At 37.6% G+C, this 20,651-nt stretch overlaps 1 protein-coding gene across 2 annotated transcripts in view; it reads left to right on the plus strand.

The window, feature by feature from the left end:
• UTRN (utrophin) overlaps positions 1-20,651 on the plus strand; it is a 581,550-nt gene that overhangs the window by 499,046 nt on the left and 61,853 nt on the right. For both annotated transcript variants that reach the window (XM_025381643.1, XM_025381644.1), the window contains exons 61-62: positions 5,353-5,554; positions 18,218-18,303. In XM_025381643.1, the coding sequence (XP_025237428.1) occupies positions 5,353-5,554; positions 18,218-18,303 (288 nt within the window). The remainder of the gene's footprint in view (positions 1-5,352; positions 5,555-18,217; positions 18,304-20,651) is intronic.

The following is a 20,651-nucleotide window of genomic DNA, read 5'->3' on the forward strand; positions in this document are numbered from 1 at the left end:
TTCTCACAATCAAGGAACTCATATTTGGAGAATGTTGCACAGGGACCCAATGCCCTGCTTACAAAAGATTCCTGGTGCCCTTAGAACAGAATGGTCTTTGCCTGGCTCACCTCTCTATCCACCTCCTTCCCTCTGCTCCACCGGGGTATCACCATTTCATCATCCACTTAGTGATAGAAATGGCAAACTCTGTATTCTATTCCTCCTGCCTAAAAAGCACTTGTCCTAGCTCTTTGTATAGGTTGGTGCAAAAATAATTGCAGTTTTTGCCATTAAAAGTAAGTTAGGGTATTTCATTAAAAGTAATGGCGAAAACCTCAATTACTTTTGGACCAACTTAATACTTCTGTTCTTCCCTTGGCTGGTACACTCATCCCTGTAGGTCTCAATGTTGTAGATCACCTCTCTTTTAATGAGGTTTTCTATGGCTCCTCATAGAACTGTTCTTTTCCTTAGATGACACTTCTGGTGCTTGATTTAGGCACTAAGGCAAAGTGTCAATCATAATTTTTAATAATCTGTTTATTAGTTATTGTTTGCTTCTCCATCATGGGAGGGATAAGTCTGTGTTCTTCTCTACTTAGGATCTCAGACAATTTCTGGCACAGAGCAGGGGTTGCTTAGGACACACTGAGTGAATGATTTGAGTTTGAAGGTTGTATAGCAGTACGCCGGAAGACGTGTCCAAGGAGATTTATAGCAGCACTTTTTAATAGTAAACTTATTCAGATTTGGCATATTTATAAATATAATACAGCAACAAAAATCAATGAGCTAGTAATCAGCATCAACATGATTTAATCTTAGAACTATAAAATTAAATGAAAAAATTAAATAGCAGAAAAAAATTTCTACCACTTTGTTCCATTTATACGTAGTTCAAACCCATGCAAAGCTAACTGCTTTATTATTTGGGGACACATAGACACTTCTAAAAACTGAAAATGAAATACAAAGGTTAGTGGTTAGCCCCGTAATTGTAAGAGGATGTAATTAGGCAGGATTTCCAAAGGGCTTCCAAGATAGTGGTAACATTCTATTTTTTTTTAGCTGTGTGATGGACTAATGGGTATTTGTTCTATTATTTTCTTTTAGACTACATGTATGTATTTTCTGTATTCCTTTGTATTTTGATTTTGAAACTTTATGTGATAGGTAATAGCAGAGAAGCAAAAGAGAAGTATATTCTGAGGAGGAAGAGAGTCCCCTCATTATGAAGAAGGCAGGTTTCCTTGATTAGTGGGCATATGAGCCAGGCTATAAAAGGCACCTGGGATTTAGGCATGAGGCAGTTAATTGAGGATAAGAAGGGAAGGAGTTATCTGTGTGAGAATTAAGGTGTGGATGGTGTTCGGGGAACATCAACTTACAGAGTCTGAATGGAATAGCTTAGCTATTTGTCCAATATCCAGAAATTTCCTTAAAGTTAGTTTAGGTCAATTTGAAGGTCATTTCTTTCCTGAAATTCCTTTCTATTTTGTTCCTCAAGTTCTTATTGTGTTGTATTTCATGTTTGGATATTTTTCATTGTAGAATGGGAAGCCATGAGGCATTTTCTTTATTGTGGGAATTTACAGATAGGGCCAGAGGTGGAAGTATGCTTTAGGGAATAGCTAAGCAAGACCAAAGGGCAGAGAACAGAGAATGGGTAAATAGTTCAGGCAAAGGATGATCCAGGCTGAGCTGACTGGGAGTTGTAGGAAGGGAGATGAGGGTCTGGGTTTTAAGGCTGCCTGAGGGAGAACTGATGACTGGGGGAACTGGGTAGTTGGTAAATTGTGGAGGGTAGAAGAAGGAAGGATGTTAGGATATTTCATGGTTTGCAGATTGGATTTCATCATGACAAGAAGGCTAGGCCTTTATGGGTAGAGGTTCTTGAAAGAGAATTATGTAGCTCTTGTAGGGATCAGAGCAATGGTACGCAGGTCAAGTGTTGAGGCAGGAGATCAACAGGAGAAAAGAGAATCTGGAACCATCCAAAGAGAAGCAATAACAGAAATAAGGGGAGTGAGTGAGGGCCTCAGGCTCACAGAGTGAAAGGCCAGATGTGAAACCTTGAGCTCTGCCTATATTTCTGGGGAAGAGGAGATAGGAGAAATGCTAAAATAATAATAACAAAATAATTTAAAAAATAAAGAATGGCTACATAGCTTGACACCTGGAGAAGTGTCAGAGAAGCCCAAGATTGGGTGCTAAACAGTGTTCATTGTTTTGCAGAGCAGGAGAATGATGATGCATTTCTATTCCATCCACTGTGCCTTATATGTGGGGTTAAAGAAAAAGTCAGAAAGTTGGATAGAAAATGATTCTGCTGTTTGTTTCATTTACCACATGACTGAGCTGTCATTTGTCTCCCTTTTAAACGAGAAAATCTTAATCATAATTTTCTATGATTTAAATGCAGTCAGTTCTTTAAAGGTACGTAAATGTGACACACTTCAGGAAGATTTATGCTTGACTTAGGCACTAAGACAAAGTGTCAGAGTAAATCACTAAAAATTGAAGACATGATAGTCTGTGGGATGTGGCAAATCAGTGTCACAGCTACAGAGTGTATCACCAGGGAGACTTCAGAAAGAAATGCAGGAACAGCCTGATGCAGGAAATGGACTTTTTGGAATTTGGTCTGTTGTCACCTGATGCCATGTGGCGATCCAATAGCAGTGCTGTGTTACTGGCATAATTGATGTTGGAATTCAGAAAACTTTGAGCCTTTTGGCCATATTTGAATATGTTCCTTGGTGTCTGTGGGGAGCTGTAGTTCCCTAGCTACTGCCCTTTATTAAACACTTTCCTTTGTCAGGCACTTTGCTTCTGCCCTCTAGAGATTTACAATTGAAAACTGTACAGTTGACCCTTGACCCTTGACACCCCAAACTTAACATTAACAGTCAAAACATATTTGATATGCTATGTATTGTATACTCTTACTCTACAACAAAGTAAGCTAGAGAAAAGAAAATATCAAGAAAATAATAAAAGAAAATATATTTAATATTCACTAAGTGGAAGTGCTCATCATAAAGGGTCTTCATCTTTGTCGACTTCATGTTGAATAAGCTGAGGAGGAGGAAGAAGAGGTTGGTATTGCTGTCTCAGGGGTAACAGAGGCAGAAAGGGTAGAGGAGGTGGCAGAGGAGGCAGGAGAGGCAGGCACCCTCAGTGGTTAACTTTAATTGGAAAAACTCCACGTGTAGGTGGACCCTCACAGTTCAAACTTGCGCTGTTCAAGAGTCAAGTGTACAGGGCAAAGAAACGAGGTAAGAATGACAGTGAAAATTTCAAATAGTTCTTAGTTTTTTTCTGACACCATCTCTAACTCATATGAGGATTATTTGACTTATTTTTTTGCTATTAGCTTAAGTTTACCAATGATACATTTGACATCTGAAGGAAATGAATTGTTTCGTTATCCAGACTTGTATGTTTTATGTTTATCTTTTTTTTAAAAAAAAAAGAAAAAGAAAAAGAAAAAAAAAGTCTTCCCTGTTGAGTTGTTTTTGAAATCATTTAATCTGTACGGGTTCAAAGCAGTTCTTTTAATTTGTAGATAACTTGAAAAAATAAATAATTCTATGTTAGAGAGCTAGCATGGACACATTTCATATATGTCTTTAAAAATTCAAAATTAGTAGTTATCGAATGGTTACAAATGGGTAAATACAAAAGAAGCTATTTGTTCATTTTAGTTAACTGTCAGAATATGTCATTTTTTTTGAGAGAACAGTTTTTGCATCAGATGAAGAGAAGTTGGTTTTATATGTATATAACCTTATTTTTTCTCTTTGCCTCTTATTTTTAATGCTAAAAAGTTAAATATATAACATATATGTATGTAACCAAATATTTTCTCTTTGCCTCTTATTTTTTAATGCTAAAAAGTTAAAAAATAAGAAAAAATAAGATTAGAGTTCTTCTAGTCTAATTTTCTTATGCCAAAAGCTTAAATACAGAGACAGAGAAAGAATTTTATAAAAACTGATTTCTATGAGCAGACCTTGAGTTAATGTGGGCTCTAATTTTCCTTACTCAGATGTTTAGATTTGGAAGAGTCATCTCTACAATCAATAAATGTATAGATACATGGTAGTTTGGTAATCTGCTTTGTCTCTCTGTTTTCAGTTAGTGAATGAATGACTCAAAATTGATTAAATAAAGAAAGATTTTGTCATTTTCATCTAAACTCCTCCTCAGGCCTTTGCAGGCCTCCCCTTGGGCAGTGTGTGCCTGGCCCATGCATTTCTCCTGTTTCACTGTAGGCAAACACCACTCATGAGTAAGCCACACATCACCCACACCGCAGTCCACCATTCCTTAGAGCCTCTGGACTTGATTGAATTCTTGCCTTTTCTCAAGCACTTCTCTAAACCTGGAATTCTTTTCTTACTTCATGTGGATCTCTTGTATTTTATCCATTTTTCAAGGCCCATTTCAAATCGCACCTCTCCAAGGAGCCTTTTCCAGTTGTCCTTCCTCTCCTAGAAGTAGTAGCTCTAGCAGAAATTTGCATATTCTTCTCATAGGGCATGTTTACTCCTCCTTTTAGTAAAGCCATCAGTATGTCTTTGAGAGCAGGGGCTCTGCCTTTGCCTCCTGTGCACACCCTCCTGGCTCTATCACCAGCCATGCCTACCATAGATATGGTGCACATGAAGAGTAAGAATGGAAACAAATTTATGAAGACTAATGGATGTGGGGACTGTCCTGGGAAGCCCTAGTACTTCTTCTTAGCTACAGGTCACCTCTGTGTCAGAGCATCATCGGAAGTAAATCAGGTTATGGCCAGATTGTGACAATCTTATAGATCGGGCTTGATTCAGAAGGCAGTGGAGAGCTGTTATTTTTCTACAAAACCTGTTTTTCAGTAAACTTTGTGTGTAATGATGTACATGATAAAAAACTGCTTAAGAACAATTAGTTTGGCTATGATACAAAGAATGAAGAGAGCAGTGCACAGGCTGTTTGCAGGAGTTAAGATGAGGAGAGCAGTGTAATATTTGATATGTGTTGCCATTTGAAGTAGATTGAGAGATTTATGCCTTGCTACATTTAAAAGCAAAAAGAGCCTGGCAAAGGGAAAGCCGGAAAAAGAAAGTAGGAAAAATTAATATTCCAAAGAGCAAAAAATGGGATAAGATTGGGAAGCGACAGAGTCCAGATTCAAAAGTATGAAAGTGTGGTAAAATGTAAGAATAGAAATGTGTTTGTTTCTTTAAAAGCTGAAATTTAGCTAAAAAGGAAAGATTCTTAAATTGAAGAATCAAACTAAATACTTGAGACTAGAAATGCCTTTGTTTTTATGTTGTTATGTAATGTAATGACTGTACACATTCCTTCTTCTCCCCTGGTTAGTGGATCTCTTAGAGTTGAGTACAACAAATGAAATTTTCAAACAGCACAAGCTGAACCAAAATGACCAGCTCCTCAGTGTTCCAGATGTCATCAACTGTCTGACAACAACTTATGATGGACTTGAGCAAATGCATAAGGACCTGGTCAATGTTCCACTCTGTGTGGATATGTGTCTCAATTGGTTGCTCAATGTCTATGACACGTAAGTTTATATTTTTTCTCATTAAAATATAATAATTGAATGAAATATGTTAATGGAAAATGTCTGATTTTTAAGTGAATTTTTTAATAAGTGCTTTCAAATTACTTTCCCAGTGGAAATATTTATGTTTGTTGTTGAAAATGAATGATTTTACAAATCATTGAACTCTTAACAAACGATAGAACAAAAAATAATGTGTATCTTTCATTTTAAAATTTTGCTTCAATTTACAAAGACTGTCAAATTTATAGTATTCTTTGCCAAGAAGCTAGGGAAACAATATAGCTAAGTCCTACTTCCTTCTTGTTTCATAATGTCTCACAGTATTTCTTTTTTCAAAATAAAAAATCTTCTATTTATTGTTATGAATTAGAATAATTTATTAGCTCATAATAATCTGCTCTACAATCTTTGTAATCCAACTGAAGAGTGATTTGAATGGCAATGAACGAGATAGTCTTTTAATATTCGCTTTATTTGCATAGTGGTTATGTGTGCGTGTGTATATATATATGGTGTTTTAAGTAATTTATGCTACAGGACACTTTAATATCTGTCATTTAATTAGGTACTCACTGTTACATAAAGCACACTCACAACTCCCAACATAACTCATTTGCCATTACTTTGGCCCTTTTGAAAACAACAGTGCATTTGTGAAGTAGTCAGTTCTAGAAAGACCTACTGTGGGCTGACATTTCTGAAACATTAGGAATTACTCATTGTTCTGGTAGGGGGTTGAAGTATGCAAAGATGAAATAAGAAAACTAGAACTGGGCCGGGCACGGTGGCTCATGCCTGTAATCCTTGGGAAGCCGAGGGGGGGGCGGTGGTGGATCACCTGAGGTTAGGAGTTCGAGACCAGCCTGACCAACATGGTGAAACCCCCTCTCTACTAAAAATACAAAAGTTAGCCAGACATGGTGGCGGGCACCTGTAATCTCAGCTACTTGGGAGGCTGAGGCAGGAGAATCTCTTGAACCCAGGAGGCAAAGGTTGTAGTGAGCTGAGATCGCACCACTCCACTCCAGTCTGGGTGACAGAGCCAGACTCTGTCTCAAAAAAAGAAAAGAAAACTAGAACTGTTGTTCTGAAATATTTATTACTTCTTTATGTTGGAAACATTCAGAATCCTCTCTTCTATCTTTTGAACCTGTGAGATAAATTATTGTTTACTATATTCACCCTACAGTGCTATAGAACACTAGAACTTATTCCCCCACCTATATGTAATTTTATATCAATTAATGAAACTTTCCCTATCCTCCTCTCACTATTTTTTTAATTAGAAAAGTGTTTTATCTTTCAGTGTTCACAAATATCTTAATAAAGTCTTTCTAAATAATCAACCATTGTGTGCTTGAGGGCTCTTAAGAAACTCACTGAAGCACGAGTCTCAGCTACCATAATGAATACGGGATTTACAGTATCCCTGTCCGATATTTTTTAGTACATTTCATTTTAATGCACATTTTAAGTTCTCCTAGGGTAAAATATTACCATTAGCCTTAATCCACCATTAAGTTGCTCTTTAATAATTTAAATCCTCAAAAGATACTTTTTCATAGTAAATTCACCAAAATAGTTGGACAAAGATGTTTTAACTACAAAGCCTGTAACTTAACTTTTACATCCCAGGAAAATTGCTAAATTCATAGAATACTTCGGAACTCCATTCAGTCCTACAGAATATGGTAGAGGTATACATCTTGAACTACCTTTTAAGGAAGAACTGGGGAAGAGGTTCAGTTGCCTTCTATTGTCCATGGCTCTGACATACTGTTTTGGTTTTCTGGGTCTGCCATAAGAAAGAATGATAGACTGAATGGCTTCAACAAGATAAATTTATTTCCTAACAGTTCTAGACACTAAGAGTGTGAGATCCAGGTGCTGGCCAGGTTGAGTCTTTATGGAAGCCACTCTTTCTGGTCTGCAGATGGTCGTTTTCTCCCTGTGTCTTCACAAGATTTTTCCTTGTCTGCTGCATGCTCATCTCCTTTTCCTCTAAGGACACCAGTCATATCAAATTAAGACACACTCTAATGACCCCATTTTAACTTAATTACATCTTTAAAGACCCTATCTCCAAATGCAGTCACATTCTGAGGTACTAGGAGTTAGGACCTTAACCTATAAATTTTAGGGGACACAGTTCAGGGCATAATGCACACATATGCTCTTTTCACCGGACAGCCTAAAGGGAATAGTGCCACTTGGTTGGGAGGAAGCAGTGTGTGAAATGGCATGATTCATATTCTAGGGAGTTAAATGTTGGCACAGTTCCACTTCCCACCATCAAATGGGAATGTGGAAACTGCTACACTTTGCCACTATTTCTCATTTAGAAAGATAGTATCTCAAAATTTCTCATTTTTCATTTCAAAGGAAAAAACAAATCTTTCAGGACTAATCTCCCTTCTATGCAAAAGAAAGATGGCAAAGACCATGCTGGATCAGAATGGTGCACATTCAATGTAGCTTTCCATCTTGGAGAAGAGTATTGGGGATTAATCTATGGAAAAAACAGTTACTCTTATGACAGTAGTGTCAGATGGCCAGAGCTGGTTGCCCAGGTTTCTCTAACAACCGTGATTTATTTTTTGATCTAAATAATAGTTATTAACTCTTTTCAACCAATAATTTTGAGAATCAGATAGAAATTACTATCTGCCCTCCAATTAGGACATTACAGACTCATAGATCTGTGAATCTGAGGAATGGTACCTTGTTCTAACATTTCTATTCATTCAGCCATCCTGACATTCACTCACTAATCATATATCCGTGGCTGCCTTCCTTCCTGTCATGTGATATAGCCAGAACTGGTGTTTTCAGCTTCAGCCAGCTCTTGATAATGAGTGATGCACACGCAGATCACAGAATTCTCAAAGTAGAAGGATTTGGGGATCTTTAATTCTGCCCTTTTCTCTTTACTAATTGAAAACCTTACCCAGTGAGACAGGAGAATTTATCTACCTATTACATATTAGTCATAATTAAAGAACTAATATTCAGAATCTTTTGATAATCATTTGATTATTCTTATTATATTGCCATATCTAGGAAACATAGTACTTTAAGTAAACAGTTTTTTTTTTCCAATTTTAACATGTACCCGCCTCCTGATATTCTGAACTTTGTAAAAAAAATTTCTTTTCATCTGTCGTGGATAACAATAATTCAGATTTTTGGTTCTGGTTGCTGTGTGGGTTGGCAGCTACTTAACATTGGCATCTTAATTTTTCATCTGAAAAATTGAAATTGAAATAAAAATATCCACTCTGCTTACCACACAAAAGGTGATTATGAAGGGCAAATGAACTAATATATGTAAAAAGTACTTTATAAAGATAAAATTGATTTCATTTATGAATTTGCAGCCTTAGTCATCTTCCCAGATTAAAAGGTCTTAATTTCACAATCTTCCTTCTGGATTTAATGGACATCAAAAGTGTTTAAATCATGATATAAAGCAACAGTCTGGAGTACTTGGTTTAAATATGGTTTTTTCCTACCAAAAATATTAACCTCATTTGCTGCAGTGTCATTTTTTCCACTGTTCCAAAGATGATATAATTTTATAAAGTAAATGTCTTTACAGTTAAACCAACTTAAAGAGTTGCCTATGAAAACTATCAGGAGACTAAATATTTCAACACTGGACTATGTCACTCACTAATATATTTTACTGTCTCCCTCTTGTCTCTCACATCCAGGTAGCTCATTTACGTCAATGTCCTTTATTGTCTGGTCCCACATAACCTGTACAGTTTGGTCAACCAGTTAACCTTGATGCAAGTCTCTGTCCCACCTGAGTACATCTTATTTGTTTGTTTTGGTTTTGGTTTTTTTCAGACAGTCTCACTCTGTCACCAGGCTGGAGTGCAGTGGCGCGATCTCAGCTCACTACAACCTCTGACTTCCTGGTTCAAGTGATTTTCCTGCCTCAGCCTCTCGAGTAGCTGGGATTACAGGCACGCACCACCACGCCCAGCTAATTTTTGTGTTTTTAGTAGAGATGGGATTTCACCATGTTGGCCAGGATGGTCTCGATCTCCTGACCTCTTGATCTGCCCACCTCGGCCTCCCAAAGTGCTGAGATTACAGTCATGAGCCACCACGCCCGGCCTGAACCTGTCTTATCTCTGATGCTCACACCCCTGCCTCTATGCTTTTGCTCAGGCTTTCTCTGTGATACTTTACTTTCTCCTACTTGGGACAGTCATGCCATGATATACCTTCTATGTCTGATTTTAGGTTTATCTTCTCTGTCACATGTTGAAAAACTAATGACTACGTATTAGTATAGACTACATAGTCAAACTACGTAATGACTATGTATCACATGACTATGTATTACTAATGATAGGCAGCCACAATCATCTTGTACTTGATTTTTGATTTCCATACATAAAGGATTGTCTCATGTTTTCTAGTTGTGTTCTTATCTTACCTTCCTCAGCTAGTGTGTGAGGTCATCTGGGGTAGGAATTATGTCTTCTACTTTTTTCTTGGTCCCAACAGTACACAGAGCAATGCCGGTATCACAGTAAGCCTTCGTAACTGGTGATGGTGTGATGACTGCGTGATTGACAGCATCAGTTGTCTTCCTGATGATATTCCTTTCTTTTTTTTTTTTTTTCATCTTTTTTTTTTTATACTTTAAGTTCTAGGGTACATCTGCATAATGTGCAGGTTTGTTACATATGTATACTTGTGCCATGTTGGTTTGCTGCACCCATCAACTTGTCAGCACCCATCAACTCATCATTTACATCAGGTATAACTCCCAATGCAATCCCTCCCTCCTCCCCGCTCCCCGTGATAGGCTCTGGTGTGTGATATTCCCCTTCCCAAGTCCAAGTGATCTCATTGTTCAGTTCCCATCTATGAGTGAGAACATGCAGTGTTTGGTTTTCTGTTCTTGCAATAGTTTACTGAGAATGATGGTTTCCAGCTGCATCCGTGTCCCTACAAAGGACACAAACTCATCCTGTTTTATGGCTGCGTAGTATTCCATGGTGTATATGTACCACATTTTCTTAATCCAGTCTGTCACTGATGGACGTTTGGGTTGGTTCCAAGTCTTTGCTATTGTGAATAGTGCCGCAATAAACATACATGTGCATGTGTCTTTATAGCAGCATGATTTATAATCCTTTGGGTATATACCCAGTAATGGGATGGCTGGGTCATATGGTACTTCTAGTTCTAGATCCTTGAGGAATCACCATACTGTTTTCCATAATGGTTGAACTAGTTTACAATCCCACCAACAGTCCTATTTCTCCACATCCTCTCCAGCACCTGTTGTTTCCTGACTTGTTAATGATTGCCATTCTAACTGGTGTGAGATGGTATCTCATTGTGGTTTTGATTTGCATTTCTCTGATGGCCAGTGATGATGAGCATTTTTTCATGTGACTGTTGGCTGTATGAATGTCCTCTTTTGAGAAATGTCTGTTCTATCCTTTTCCCACTTCTTGATGGGGTTGTTTGTTTTTTTCTTGTATTTGTTTGAGTTCTTTGTAGGTTCTGGATATTAGCCCTTTGTCTGATGAGTAGATTGCAAAAATTTTCTCCCATTCTATAGGTTGCCTGTTCACTCTGATGGTAGTTTCTTTTGCTGTGCAGAAGCTCTTTAGTTTAATTAGATCCCATTTGTCAATTTTGGCTTTTGTTGCCATTGCTTTTGCTGTTTTAGACATGAAGTCCTTGCCATGCCTATGTCCTGAATGGTATTACCTAGGTTTTCTTCTAGGGTTTTTATGGTATTAGGTCTAACATTTAAGTCTCTAATCCATCTTGAATTAATTTTCGTATAAGGAGTAAGGAAAGGATCCAGTTTCAGCTTTCTACTTATGGCTAGCCAATTTTCCCAGCACCATTTATTAAATAGGGAATCCTTTCCCCATTTCTTTTTTTTCTCAGATTTATCAAAGATCAGATGGCTGTAGATGTGTGGTATTATTTCTGAGGACTCTGTTCTGTTCCATTGGTCTATATCTCTGTTTTGGTACCAGTACCATGGTGTTTTGGTTACTGTAGCCTTGTAGTATAGTTTGAAGTCAGGTAGCGTGATGCCTCCAGCTTTGTTCTTTTGACTTAGGATTGTCTTGGAGATGCGGGCTCTTTTTTGGTTCCATATGAACTTTAAAGCAGTTTTTTCCAATTCTGTGAAGAAAGTCATTGGTAGCTTGCTGGGGATGGCATTGAATCTATAAATTACCTTGGGCAGTATGGCCATTTTCACGATATTGATTCTTCCTATCCATGAGCATGGTATGTTCTTCCATTTCTTTGTGTCCTCTTTTCTTTCACTGAGCAGTGGTTTGTAGTTCTCCTTGAAGAGGTCCTTTACATCCCTTGTAAGTTGGATTCCTAGGTATTTTATTCTCTTTGAAGCAATTGTGAATGGAAGTCCATTCCTGATTTGGCTCTCTGTTTGTCTGTTACTGGTGTATAAGAATGCTTGTGATTTTTGCACATTAATTTTGTATCCTGAGACTTTGCTGAAGTTGCTTATCAGCTTAAGGAGATTTTGGGCTGAGACAATGGGGTTTTCTAAATATACAATCATGTCATCTGCAAACAAGGACAATTTGACTTCTTCTTTTCCTAACAGAATACCCTTGATTTCTTTCTCTTGCCTGATTGTCCTAGCCAGAACTTCCAACACTATGTTGAATAGGAGTGGTGAGAGAGGGCATCCCTGTCTTGTGCCAGTTTTCAAAGGGAATTTTTCCAGTTTTTTTCCCATTCAGTATGATATTGGCTGTGGGTTTGTCATAAATAGCTCTTATTATTTTGAGATATGTTCCATCAATACCGAATTTATTGAGCGTTTTTAGCATGAAGGGCTGTTGAATTTTGTCAAAGGCCTTTTCTGCATCTATTGAGATAATCATGTGGTTTTTGTCTTTGGTTCTGTTTATATGCTGGATTACGTTTATTGATTTGCATATGTTGAACCAGCCTTGCATCCCAGGGATGAAGCCCACTTGATCATGGTGGATAAGCTTTTTGATGTACTGCTGGATCCGGTTTGCCAGTATTTTATTGAGGATTTTTGCATCGATGTTCATCAGGGATATTGGTAAAATTCTCTTTTTTTGTTATGTCTCTGCCAGGCTTTGGTATCAGGATGATGTTGGCCTCATAAAATGAGTTAGGGAGGATTCCCTCTTTTTCTATTGATTGGAATAGTTTCAGAAGGAATGGTACCAGCTCCGCCTTGTACCTCTGGTAGAATTCAGCTGTGAATCCATCTGATCCTGGACTTTTATTGGTTGGTAGGCTATTAATTATTGCCTCAATTTCAGAGCCTGCTATTGGTCTATTCAGGGATTCAGCTTCTTCCTGGTTTAGTCTTGGGACAGTGTAAATGTCCAGGAAATTATCCATTTCTTCTAGATTTTCTAGTTTATTTGCGTAGAGGTGTTTATAGTATTCTCTGATGGTAGTTTGTATTTCTGTGGGGTCGATGGTGATATCACCTTTATCATTTTTTATTGCATCTATTTGATTCTTCTCTCTTTTCTTCTTTATTAGTCTTGCTAGCGGTCTGTCAATTTTGTTGATCTTTTCAAAAAACCAACTCCTGGATTCATTGATTTTTTGGAGGGTTTTTTGTGTCTCTATCTCCTTCAGTTCTGCTCTGATCTTCGTTATTTCTTGCCTTCTGCTAGCTTTCGAATGTGTTTGCTCTTGCTTCTCTAGTTCTTTCAATTGTGATGTTAGAGTGTTAATTTTAGATCTTTCAATCTTTCTCTTGTGGGCATTTAGTGCTATAAATTTCCCTCTACACACTGCTTTAAATGTGTCCCAGAGATTCTGGTATGTTGTATCTTTGTTCTCATTGGTTTCAAAGAACATCTTTATTTCTGCCTTCATTTCGTTGTGTACCCAGTAGTCATTCAGGAGCAGGTTATTCAGTTTCCATGTAGTTGAGCGGTTTTGAGTTTCTTAGTCCTGAGTTCTAGTTTGATTGCACTGTGGTCTGAGAGACAGTTTGTTATAATTTCTGTTCTTGTACATTTGCTGAGGAGTGCTTTACTTCCAATTATGTGGTCAATTTTGGAATAAGTGTGATGTGGTGCTGAGAAGAATGTATATTCTGTTGATTTGGGGTGGAGAGTTCTGTAGATGTCTATTAGGTCTGCTTGCTGCAGAGATGAGTTCAATTCCTGGATATCCTTGTTAACTTTCTGTCTCGTTGATCTGTCTAATGTTGACAGTGGAGTGTTAAAATCTCCCATTATTATTGTATGGGAGTCTAAGTCTCTTTGTAAGTCTCTAAGGACTTGCTTTATGAATCTAGGTGCTCCTGTATTGGGTGCATATATATTTAGGATAGTTAGCTCTTCCTGTTGAATTGATCCCTTTACCATTATGTAATGGCCTTCTTTGTCTCTTTTGATCTTTGATGGTTTAAAGTCCGTTTTATCAGAGACTAGTATTGCAACCCCTGCTTTTTTCTAATTCTCCATTTGCTTGATAGATCTTCCTCCATCCCTTTATTTTGAGCCTATGTATGTCTCTGCATGTGAGATGGGTCTCCTGAATACAGCAGACTGATGGGTCTTGACTCTTTATCCAGTTTTCCAGTCTGTGTCTTTTAATTGGAGCATTTAGTCCATTTACATTTAAGGTTAATATTGTTATATGTGAACTTGATCCTGTCATTATGATATTAACTGGTTATTTTGCTCATTAGTTGATGCAGTTTCTTCCTAGCCTTGATGGTCTTTACATTTTGGCATGTTTTTGCAATGGCTGGTACCAGTTGTTCCTTTCCATGTTTAGTGCTTCCTTCAGGGTCTCTTGTAAGGCAGACCTGGTGGTGACAAAATCTCTAAGCATTTGCTTATCTGTAAAGGATTTTATTTCTCCTTCACTTATGAAACTTAGTTTGGCTGGATATGAAATTCTAGGTTTAAAATTCTTTTCTTTAAGAATGTTGAATATTGGCCCCCACTCTCTTCTGGCTTGTAGAGTTTCTGCAGAGAGATCTGCTGTTAGTCTGATGGGCTTCCCTTTGTGGGTAACCCGACCTTTCTCTCTGGCTGCCCTTAAGATTTTTTCCTTCATTTCAACTTTGGTGAATCTGGCAATTATGTGTCTTGGAGTTGCTCTTCTCGAGGAGTATCTTTGTGGCGTTCTCTGTATTTCCTGGATTTGAATGTTGGCCTGCCCTACTAGGTTGGGGAAGTTCTCCTGGATGATATCCTGAAGAGTGTTTTCCAACTTGGTTCCGTTTTCCCCCTCACTTTCAGGCACCCCAATCAGACGTAGATTTGGTCTTTTTACATAATCCCATACTTCTTGCAGGCTTTGTTCATTTCTTTTTCTTCTTTTTTTTTTTTTGGTTTCTCTTCTCGCTTCATTTCATTCATTTGATCCTCAATCACTGATACTCTTTCTTCCAGTTGATCGAGTCGGTTACTGAAGCTTGTGCATTTGTCACATATTTCTCGTGTCATGGTTTCCATCTCTTTCATTTCGTTTATGGCCTTCTCTGCATTAATTATTCTGGTTATCAATTCTTCCACTCTTTTTTCGAGATTTTTAGTTTCTTCGCGCTGGGTACGTAATTCCTCCTTTAGCTCTGAGATGTTTGATGGACTGAAGCCTTCTTCTCTCAACTCGTCAAAGTCATTCTCCATCCAGCTTTGATCCATTGCTGGCGATGAGCTGTGTTCCTTTGGAGGGGGAGATGCGCTCTTATTTTTGGAATTTCCAGCTTTTCTGCCCTGCTTTTTCCCCATCTTTGTGGTTTTATCTGCCTCTGGTCTTGATGATGGTGACGTACTGATAGGGTTTTGGTGTGGGTGTCCTTCCTTTTTGTTAGTTTTCCTTCTAACAGTCAGGACCTTCAGCTGTAGGTCTGTTGGAGATTGCTTGAGGTCCACTGCAGACCCTGTTTGCCTGGGTGTCAGCAGCAGAGGCTGCAGAAGATAGAATACTGCTGAATAGTGAGTGTACTTGTCTGATTCTTGCTGTGGAAGCTTCCTCTCAGGGGTGTACCCCACCGTGTGAGGTGTGGGGTGTTGGTCTGCCCCTAGTGGAGGATGTCTCCCAGTTAGGCTTCTCAGGGGTCAGGGACCCACTTGAGCAGGCAGTCTGTCCGTTCTCAGATCTCAACCTTCGTGTTGGGAGATCCACCGCTGTATTCAAAGCTGTCAGACAGAGTCGCTTGCATCTGCAGAGGTTTCTGCTGCTTTTTTGTTGTTGTTGTTGTTGTTGTTGTTGTTGTTTAGCTGTGCCCTGTCCCCAGAGGTGGAGTCTACAGAGACTAGCAGCCCTCCTTGAGCTGCTGTGAGCTCCACCCAGTTCCATCTTCCCAGGGCTTTGTTTACCTACTTAAGTCTCAGCAATGGCGGGTGCCCCTCCCCCAGCCTCGCTGCTGCCTTGCAGTTAGATCGCAGACTGCTGTGCTAGCAATGAGGAAGGCTCCATGGGCATGGGACCCTCCCGGCCAGGTGTGGGATATAATCTCCTGGTGTGCCTGTTTGCTTAAAGCACAGTATTGGGGTGGGAGTTACCTGATTTTCCAGGTGTTGTGTGTCTCAGTTCCCCAGGCTAGGAAAAGGGATTCCCTTCTCCCTTGTGCTTCCCAGGTGAGGTGATGCCTTGCCCTGCTTCAGCTCTCGCTGGTCGGGCTGCAACAGCTGACCAGCACTGATTGTCTGGCACTCCCTAGTGAGATGAACCCAGTACCTCAGTTGATAATGCAGAAATCACCTGTTTTTTGTGTGGCTCGCGCTGGGAGCTGAAGACTGGAGCTGTTTGTATTCGGCCATCTTCGATATTCCTTTCTTGTATTGTGACAGTAGAATGGGGGTCATGCTTTAATGCATATTATTTTGACCATTTTTCCCTGTAGGAATCACTTTGTCCTTAGCCACATTCGTGTACTTGTCTCAGCCCATTCACAAAGCCTTCTGTTATCCTCTGCAAGTCTATTGTCTGACTGGGTCCAGAGAGTAAACATTTCCTTCTTTTGAAAAGAAGTAAACATTGTGTTTCATGTGATAATTAGGAAACTTCTAAAAGATATAAAGTAGAAACACAGTTTGTAGCATGACTCTCTGTAGGGTTAATGTGAAACTAGCATTTATGTAATTGTGAGAAATGAATGATTATATTAATTTAGAAAGTCTGCTTAGAAGGACTATGCTTATTTTAATATTAAGTATGAATCATTTCAGAGGTTAATTCTGAATGTCGTATACCTACATACTAAGGGTTCAGTAAGTTTATTAGATATGATTTAATATAAATTACCAACTCTAGCCTATTGAGGGAGTACTTTGAAAATACATTGCACCAATCCCTAAGCACGTTTTCCTTTCTTATTTATTGCATACTTTACATGTTGTAATATGCATACAGAAAATTCCTTTAGTACATATAATTGACAGTGGAGGAATATCAATTAGTATTACTAGTAAAAATATCAGTAAAATCAGTGATTAAATATAGTTTGGCAAGAAGACTGCATAAAATTAAAGTTACATGATTCAAATATTTATGTTTTTAAAATAGCACAAATTGTTAACTTTTATACATTCATATATTTATGTAAACTTTCAGTTACAGGTTTTAAGTGTGCTGTACTTGTGTGTTAAAAACAAATAAGAAAATTGACAATAAAAACCTAAAATGAAAACGGATCCTAAATCTGCAATAATAAAGATAGCAATAAAGGCTTTTTTCTGGGCTATGTGTTATTTCATAGCAAGGATAATATCTTATTAATTTTTGTAATTATCTTCCAATTCCTAGGAGTGGGACTACTGTGACTAACATTTGGTAGATTACTCAGTAATTCTTTGATAAGCAATGAAATTAAGAAAACTCTGTGCTTTTAAAGTTAAAGAAACATGTTTCATCTGGTCGACTTATAAGTGAAATAGAAATGATCTCTCCTTAGTGTTGTGTAAAACTATGTTCTAGTGTTGATTATTTAATACATTCTGGTTTTAATTATAATTTGATACTTCCCCAAATAGGGATTTCACATCTGTCTAAGATCACTGACTATTAAAATTGCAATAGTAATTTATAAAAACTGCATTGACAGAAAATTAACTACATACTGAGGGCTAATAATTTGCTGAATACTTAAATACCAATATTTATACTTAATTAATACTTAATTACCAATAAGTATTCAGCAAGTTGTAAGCTCTTAGTATATAATTTTCTTGTTTGTGTTCTTGTTTTTAGATATATGATTAGATTTTTCTTGCTGTATGAAGTCACATGTATAAAGTGTGCAGCTCTAGCTATTTTGAATCTTGCATCTACAATTATTAACAGATAGGTTTAATTCATAGTATTTTTAAAGGTGAAATCTTTTCAGCTTTATAATTATCATTGTCATTTTGCTTTAATTTGTCCTTCTTAGTTCATGTGTTATGTGCAAAGTGACTTCAAGCTGTGTATTCTTCTAGACTTGGCCAAACACCCTGTTAATATATGTCATGAAATTACAGTATAGGTTTAATACTAGTTGTTAAAAGTTAATAGAAAAGTTGCATCTTTAAGATATAATTATTTTTAATGGTTTACCCCCAAGAAAGTAGATATTCAGAAGCAATTAACATGCTGCATATGGTTTTAAATGCATCTAATACATTAACATTCTTATAATTTTAGGGGTCGAACTGGAAAAATTAGAGTGCAGAGTCTGAAGATTGGATTGATGTCTCTCTCCAAAGGTCTCTTGGAAGAAAAGTACAGATGTATGTAAGAGCTTTCATATACCAACAGTGTTTTTAGTAATAATAATGATTATAACAATTTACTGGAAACTTACATTATATAATTTGTTAGTAGTAATAGTTCTCTCTCTTTTTTTTAAACCTTACTGTGCCTATACTAAGTTGGACAAAAGGTGGCAGTGCACAGACTTGGGGCTTTATGTGAAATGAAAAACTGATTATAACTAAGAGATGAGGTGCCTGGATGGAGTGAGACCTAACTACAAATTTTATTTCATTTAATTCTTAGAATAATCCCTCCATAATGTAAGCATTGGGATTTCCATTTTTCTGGCTGAGAAAATTAATGCTGAGATAGGTTAAGAATCTAGTCTAAGACTGCAGAGCCAATAAGGGATGGGGCTAGAATTAGATACTAGGTTTTTCTGACTCCAAAGCCCAAACTTTTATATTTCTTTATACTTCCAATGCTTAAAAGAAAAAGATGAACTAGAACCTTTATGGACATAGATGATAATCCTAAATAAACATATTTTACCATTGTGACAAAATAAAACATGATTTTTAAATTTTTGTTATATTCAGATTTACCAAATAAATCAACAGTGTTCCTTTATCTGTCAGTTGATGAAAGATATCTTGGCTTTGGAAAAGGCTTGTGCTCAGGAGCCAAGGGGACCTGTCTTCAAATTTCTGCCACTTAGTAGCTGAGTGTCTTTGGGCAGGTTATGTGATTTCATTGAATATTGCCAACTAAGAGTATTCCCATTTTACAGTTCAAGAAGCTGAAATTTAGCAAATTTTCTTCAACTGAAACCTGAAGCTAATAATTCCTTCTTGGAAAAGAATTAGGAGTAATGTTTAAGGTACCTAGAAATAGCAGTTGTTGAATAATTGGTAGCAATTGCCGCTGAGTCCCCAAACTCTTAACTACTATCACATATTTTTTTTTTTTTTTTTTCTTTTTTTTTTTTGAGACGGAGTCTCGCTCTGTCACCCAGGCTGGAGTGCAGTGGCGCGATCTCGGCTCACTGCAAGCTCCGCCTCCCGGGCTTACGCCATTCTCCTGCCTCAGCCTCCCGAGTAGCTGGGACCACAGGCGCCCGCCACCTCACCCGGCTAGTTTTTTGCATTTTTTAGTAGAGACGGGGTTTCACCGTGTTCGCCAGGATGGTCTCGATCTCCTGACCTCGTGATCCGCCCGTCTCGGCCTCCCAAAGTGCTGGGACTACAGGCTTGAGCCACCGCGCCCGGCCTATATTTTGATTTATTTTTGTCCATAAAATGTGAATTTGATCCCATCATGCTTATTCCCAGATGATTCTTTACAGAGAAATCCATACATCTGTGGGAGAGGATTAGGGATATTCTGTGAACAGAGAGATACTAAAAAACAGTAGGATATTTGATTATCGGCCCTATAAACTTAGTTCAGTTTTGTATCTTATGTGAACATGAGTACATTTTAATAGCTTTTAATTTCTGGGATTGCTGTGAGGTTATTTGATTTTGAATTTCAGGTCTAGACCGTGATGGCCTGTTTTTCCTACATAGTTTGACAGGAATGTCAGTGAAGAGATGTAGATTTATATGAAATGAAAAGCTGATTGTAAGATTACAAGATGGGGTGCTATGACGGAGTGAGAGCCTAGTTACCCATGCAGAAGGAGGCTTTGCACAGAGCTTTTGCTTTGTGGCACTTTATCCAGAATTTAAGTAGTTTTCAGAATCATAATCATGAAAAGATGTAATTTCCAAAGCTGAAGAAGTTATCATTTTTATAATGATCAGGAAAGACAAATGTTAATGAAAATATCAATGTTACAAAATTAGAAATGGATTTTTTATCATCTCTGATTTGGGGTTTCTTGTGCTTCTGAAATAATTAGGGTTCTCTGAAAGTAACAGTTATAGTGTAGAGCTTACTCTGAAATATATGCAAATTCAACCTCAAAGCTTTCATTGTCTATAATTCAACATTAACTTTCAGATTTTGGCAGGGGAAGGAGAAGCCTCTGCAGTGAAATTTCTCATATTTAATTGAATCCACAAAGTATGCCATTTTAGGACTAATTAAATAAGAAATCTCTTGGGTTTTAATCTTTAATCTAAATCTTTACTGAGATATCCAGACTTTGGAATGTCCTGGGGTTTTGTTTTGCTTTTTACTTTGAGGACCTTCACCACTCTGATTCCAGTTTTTATTTCCCCCTTGATATCAGAAACTTCCTCATTATTATTTCCTTTATTAGAATTGATATTCCAGACAGTTTGCTCTTCAAATGCAATGGCAAGGCCGCCATTCAAGATCATCGGTATCTGTCTGAACATTGATTTTATTAATACAATGCCCAATGTCAGTGTCTTAA

This window comes from Theropithecus gelada, chromosome 4 (genome assembly GCF_003255815.1).
Source record: "Theropithecus gelada isolate Dixy chromosome 4, Tgel_1.0, whole genome shotgun sequence".
NCBI lineage: Eukaryota > Metazoa > Chordata > Mammalia > Primates > Cercopithecidae > Theropithecus > Theropithecus gelada.